Source organism: Brachionichthys hirsutus, chromosome 13 (assembly GCF_040956055.1).
Source record: "Brachionichthys hirsutus isolate HB-005 chromosome 13, CSIRO-AGI_Bhir_v1, whole genome shotgun sequence".
Taxonomy (NCBI): domain Eukaryota; kingdom Metazoa; phylum Chordata; class Actinopteri; order Lophiiformes; family Brachionichthyidae; genus Brachionichthys; species Brachionichthys hirsutus.
Window position 1 is genome coordinate 11,563,438 of NC_090909.1, and position 6,181 is coordinate 11,569,618.

At 43.2% G+C, this 6,181-nt stretch overlaps 1 protein-coding gene across 1 annotated transcript in view; it reads right to left on the reverse strand.

Moving 5' to 3' along the window:
* The window catches only part of LOC137903507 (retinoic acid receptor beta-like), a 50,423-nt gene extending 44,832 nt beyond the window's left edge, over positions 1-5,591 (reverse strand). The window contains exon 1 of the mRNA XM_068747656.1: positions 5,408-5,591. Coding sequence (XP_068603757.1) covers positions 5,408-5,591 — 184 coding nt within the window. The remainder of the gene's footprint in view (positions 1-5,407) is intronic.
* Positions 5,592-6,181: the final 590 nt, after the last annotated feature.

The window sequence follows — 6,181 nt, forward strand, 5'->3', positions numbered from 1 at the left end:
GACGCTGTCCTGCCGCATCTGTTTGAGACAGAAATGAGGGACGCTGTCCTGCAGCGTCTGTTTGAGACAGAAATAAGGGACGCTGTCCAGCAGCGTCTGTTTGAGACAGAAATGAGGGACGCTGTCCTGCAGCATCTGTTTGAGACAGAAATGAGGGACGCTGTCCTGCAGCATCTGTTTGAGACAGAAAAGAGGGACGCTGTCCTGCAGCGTCTGTTTCAGACAGAAATGAGGGACGCTGTCCTGCAGCATCTGTTTGAGACAGAAATGAGGGACACTGTCCTGCAGCGTCTGTTTGAGACAGAAATGAGGGACGCTGTCCAGCAGCATCTGTTTGAGACAGAAATGAGGGACGCTGTCCTGCAGCGTCCGTTTGAGACAGAAATGAGGGACGCTGTCCTGCAGCATCTGTTTGAGACAGAAAAGAGAGACGCTGTCCTGCAGCACCTGTTTTGTGACAGAAATGAGGGACGCTGTCCTGCAGCATCTGTTTGAGACAGAAATGAGGGACGCTGTCCTGCAGCATCTGTTTGAGACAGAAATAAGGGACGCTGTCCTGCAGCATCTGTTTGAGACAGAAATGAGGGACGCTGTCCTGCAGCACCTGTTTGATACAGAAATGAGGGACGCTGTCCTGCAGCATCTGTTTGAGACAGAAATGAGGGACGCTGTCCTGCAGCATCTGTTTGTGACAGAAATGAGGGACGCTGTCCTGCAGCACCTGTTTGAGACAGAACTGAGGGACGCTGTCCTGCAGCACCTGTTTGCTATTTTGACCAAAGACTGGCTCAGATATTTCATAAAAGTGTCTGAGAACTGCGTAAACTTGTGGAAAAAGAGTAGAACATGGGCCCTTTAAAGCGAGCCCTGCTGGTTTGGTGTGGTGGGCCTGGGAGGATTAGAAGACTCCCAGTCATCCTCCCATCTTCCTGCTCCACCCAGTTGACACATCCAATCAGGAAGTGTTTTTCCAGCACGTTTTCTCTGCAGGAGCACAAAGTAAATAGCTCACATAGAGCAGGCCTGGTGAGAGGAAATGGCCAAAGTTCACCCAAAGTACACCGAATTAGAACAAGCTTTGTGCTGCGCCCCAGAGCATTATATAAAGAAGGACATTTATAACGGCTTTGAATGCTCAAGGAATAGAAAGTAAAACTGAAGAGCAAACATTTGACCCGTGTCTGGTGGGAGGAGAGGTAAAGCCTGCTTTTCAAGAGTGCAATAAAATCTTCATGTGATTTGAATGTTCCCATCAGTATTCTGACATCTTCTGATGTTTAGGGATCCCCGAGCAGTCATGTGACCAAATCTTCCACCATAAAAGCAGGCAACAATGAAATGGAATGTGAGAGGTTTATTTTTCATCCACAGGTATTTGAAGCACATTAATTGTGTAATTGTGTTCTCCTCTAGCAGGCATTTGTAGAGTGGATTCTGCTGTCAGCTCTAAACAAAACAATTAAAGTTTGGAGTTCTGGTATGAAAAAAACCAAACAATTAGAATTTATCGGAAGGACCAGAGAAAAACTGATAACTGTACGCCATTTTTAAATACAGAAATGTATGTAAATGTCACAATTTGGACATAATTCTTTGTACCATTCACAATCTTAAAGGTTTATAATTCTATGTATAAATTCAACTGGAAAAAAACATAACATGTCCGTTAGGTCTTTACATTTTACAATAATCCTCAAACATTGTATGTTAAAGTACATGAAACTATTATTAATCCTTTATCAAGGGAAAATGATGCTGCCTAAGACAAGCAGGGGGCAACATGAAGAGAATGTAATGTGTCATTTTAGAGACCACAGAAAAGTATATCCATACTCTTTTACAATTATGAAATCAGTTTCAGAAACCGTGATTGTTACACATGCTTTCCTGTACAGGTGTGATTAATGTGTGTACCATAGATCTCTCAGCTGCCGCTGAGACCAGCATGTCCCTTTGTCACATCGGTGTGCTGACTTCCTGCTTACTGCCGTGTTTCTAGACCTCTCAGATGTTCTGTGCCGTCTCAATTTAATTTCAATCTCTGGAACAAACCTGAAAAACCAAGATTCTAATCTTCATTTTAAAGCAAAGTTTGCCTTTCAACGGCGACAATACTTTACTTCAACCATCCTGCTCATTTGCAAGAAGAATATAAACCCTTAATGAATAATAGTGTAAAGCTGTAATGCAGACAGATATATACTGCTTATTTTAAATAACATAACATATGCATGACAGTTGTAACAATATAAAATCTTCATAGGAGAAATTATCATGTAAAATATTTATACATAGACTTATTTTAGTATTCAATGAGTGAGTGAGGCATTTGTAATAAATCATGTATTCTCCTGTTTACTTCTATAATTATTAAATTGATATTTATCATTTAAAATCTTTTGTTTTAATTAATGTATATAGTCTTGGTCTTAATGCCCTTTATGGGATATGTAAAGCCCATTCCTCAGAGAGATGCTGTGCATAAAGTCATATTACTGTACATGAATGCCAAACTACTGTAAAACTGGACAAGCTGCCAGTTCATTGCAGACAGACACCTATTTTGTGTCACCGATCCACCTAAGCTGCATATTTTTGGTGATGGGAAGCTGGAGAACTACTGGAGAACCCACACAGAAACATGCAAGCTCCTCACAGAAAGACTACAAGTTGGATTTGAACCATGACCTCCTTGCTGTGAGGCAACAGCGCTTACCACTGTGCCACCGGGCCGCCGCATTCCAGCAATCATGAATCTGAACAGGAACCAAATTAAAAATATATATATTTAAGGGTTAAGCAGTATTTTAAAGGTTGCAGTAATGAAACATGACTATTAATCATTCATTCATTTATTCATTAAAAGAGAACTCTTTTTTTTTTCTGCAGCTGTGATTGAGCAGGCGTATATCCTCCTGAGAATGTCCACTACAGAGGACATGCTAGCGGGCTGGGTCTCAGGAGGCTATAGTAGTCCTGGTATTTGATATTTATTAAAGGGCCAGTATTACTGCCAATACACAGTAGCGCTTTAACCCCGGTGGGACACGAACACTGTCCTAATCGTGGCATCACAGAGCGATCCTTTCATTAGCGGTTGTACATTGCCTTTTATCCCCCCCCCCCCCCCACCCCCTGCTATTCATTTCAAATGCCCACTAAATAAGCTTGGTGTGGAAGCTGTCTGAATGTTCCTCCATGTCCATATCAGAGATGCCTCTGGAGACACACCTCAGCTGAGCAACACACATCCAACAGGGAAATCGGTTCAGTCCAACGTCACACTCGGGCTTTTTATGTCACCTAATTCTTGGATTACGTTTGACGACATGAAATGTGAAATTCGTTTGTTACTTCATACAGCACTGTGAATCCTTCCCTTAGTGGCAAAGCCCATTTTGTCAGTGTAAAGAACGTCCTTGATCATTCTTAATGACATCTAAGCTGGAAGAGGAAGTGCATTAACGGCCGGCTTGTCGTCAATGCAGCTAATTAGCACCCAGGAGGTTTTCACGAACAAAGAAATTAATAAAACAACGTTTCTATTACCTGCAAGAGGAATTCTCAAATCAAACACTGCCACATTCAAACAGGAAACGGGCAGGGGCCGGGGCACAAATGGCTGGCGTGCAGCTTTATGGGTCAAGGATGAGTATCAAAAAACATTTTCTCAAAAAGCAGTGGGAAAATCTGCACTGTGGGACAATCACTGTCCATTTGCAACACAAATTCTTATTCCTAATATTTCCCTGCTTCACGTGGCACTGTTCACTTATTTGATTTTAACTTAACATTATGTTTAACTGAGACACAATGCAGGATCTCTATTTTAATGAAGTCTGTGCCAACTAAAGTGAATTACGGTACTTCATCGGGCAATGAAACAAATTCTGTAATAATAATGACGATCAGCACACTGGTGTCGGTACCAACAAGGATGGGCTTTTCCAATCTGCTGATGTTTACCATTCCGCTCATTCCTTTATTTTAACCTCTGCCATTCTTAGTTATGTCTTTGCCAGTGTCTGTATGTTTGTTTGTTTTTTGTCAGGAGAAAAGTTCTAAACCAAATGTTATTAAATTCTGTGCAGGGGCCAAAGACAAACCCTTAAAATTCTTGTGACAAGGACGGCAACTTCTTAAACTAATTATGCTTCCTTTTGGCCTTTACAAAAATGTCTTTCTGCTCTCTTGACTCCTTTCAGAGTGGAAAGGACAATAGCACTATTTTCATGCTTTAAAAAAAATGCTTCTTCATTGTTTGAATCGCGGCCACAGACCTGTTTAAGCTCTTAAACTTGATTTCAAGGTTTACAATTTTCTCTAAAACTAACTTAGTATATAAATACAAAGGTTTATTTATTTATGGAATAAAAAAAACAAGTGAACTTCAGTAAAACTCTCATTCCCAGTCATGACATTCATGACTGGGAAAACCAGTGTGGAGGGGGAGAATTTTACCATTAAAAAGTGGAATTTGAAACCACACCATAATATATATACTTAAATATAAGGCTTTACAGAAATAACTGAAGAACTTTATTTTTGGTTCTTGCTTCAGGCATAAGCAGTTTGAAACTTTGTAGACGCCCATTTCTGCTAATTGATTATTGATTATTTTTTGTTTCTAGCTTAGCTCTCTTCATTACACACATGATGAAATTGAAAATAATATATATATAGATACACCAATAAGAACTGGGCAGTGAATGAAGTTTGCTGTTAAACAAAGGTTAAAGGTGACGGGCGTAATTTTTGCTTTTCCCCTCCACTCAACTGCTTCCAGAGGAATGGCAGCAGGAAGCTGGAGAGGATGCATCGCGGAGGTGACGAGGAAAAGCAAACACCGGGCTGATGATGATGCGGTTCCTGGAAGACGGTGACCCAGATCTCAAAATGATGCCTCTTTTCTACAATTAACTAGCACAGGTAACATTTTTATAGATATTATATTACCAGTATATGCGACCCGATTCCTATTAGAAATGATAAATGTTTATTTTATTTTATTCTCACACGCCTATAATGTTATCTCAATCTGAACGCTGACATTTCTTCCTTCCACAGGAGGAATCGCTTCTAACGCAACATTCTTGGGAATGCAGCCATCCCTCAGACATTTAATCTCCTGCAGCCCATCCATCAGCCTTCAGCACGAGAGGCTGACATGTTCCGATAGCAGCCCGCTAATCTCGTGGGAAGTGCCATTGATCCGACTCAGCGCCAGAAGGAGAAACAGGGAAGAACTTTTCCTCCCTTCACACTTTGAATCAGGACATTTGCCTGTTTTCCCTGATATAAATCACGTGCATGAGGATCCGTTCTATTATCTGGCGCTCCTTCCTGACTCACGCAGCTCGTGCACGTATTAAAACACGCAAACACAATAACGAGAGGTTGAACCTACAGTGCGCGATCCGGCGTGGCTGCCACTGTCTGCGCGTCAGTCCGCTGAGGCAGGCTTTGAGCGCCGTGTCCCGCAGCATGCAGGAGGAGGACGGGCTGGACGTGTAGAAGTCCAGCACCTGCCCCGGACCCACGGCCAGCATCTGCCCCGGACCCACGGCCAGCACGTCCACGCAGTCAAACATGGTGCCGCTCAACTAGTCCTGGTCGTTACGAACAGAGAAAACAAAAACAAAAACAAAGAACAGCAGCGTAAGCGCACACAACTCCATCCAACCCCCCCCCCCCCCCCCCTCGTCTAGGTGAGGCAGATTTCGCTTTTCTCCGTCGTCCTGCAGCGGAATCATGAATTATTTCGGACCAAAATGCCCCACGACTTTTTCTAAAAGCTTACTTGCCATGTTCTCGCTCCGCGTTCGGTCTGCGCTTTGGCACGGAGGTCCAAGCAGGAGTCCTCCATGCTGATACAAGCAGCATCCCGCCGCGTCGTCTCCGTCCCCGTTACTGACGGCGCAGAGCGCAGCGGCGACGCGTAACAGGGACGGTGCTAGAAAGTCCGCGTTCTGCTCTCCGATGACGGATGGATTACCCCCCCCCCCCCCCAGCTCATATCCAACTAGTTTGGGGAGAGAGAATGAAAGATTGAATTGACTAATATATGCGAGTGAACTTTGTTTGAACCCTTTTGAGGCTTCTGACCTTCAAATGACCTTCACTGCAGCTCGGCAGGCGGAGCAAGGCGGAGAGAAGAAGCGCAAGGGGGGGAATAGATCTA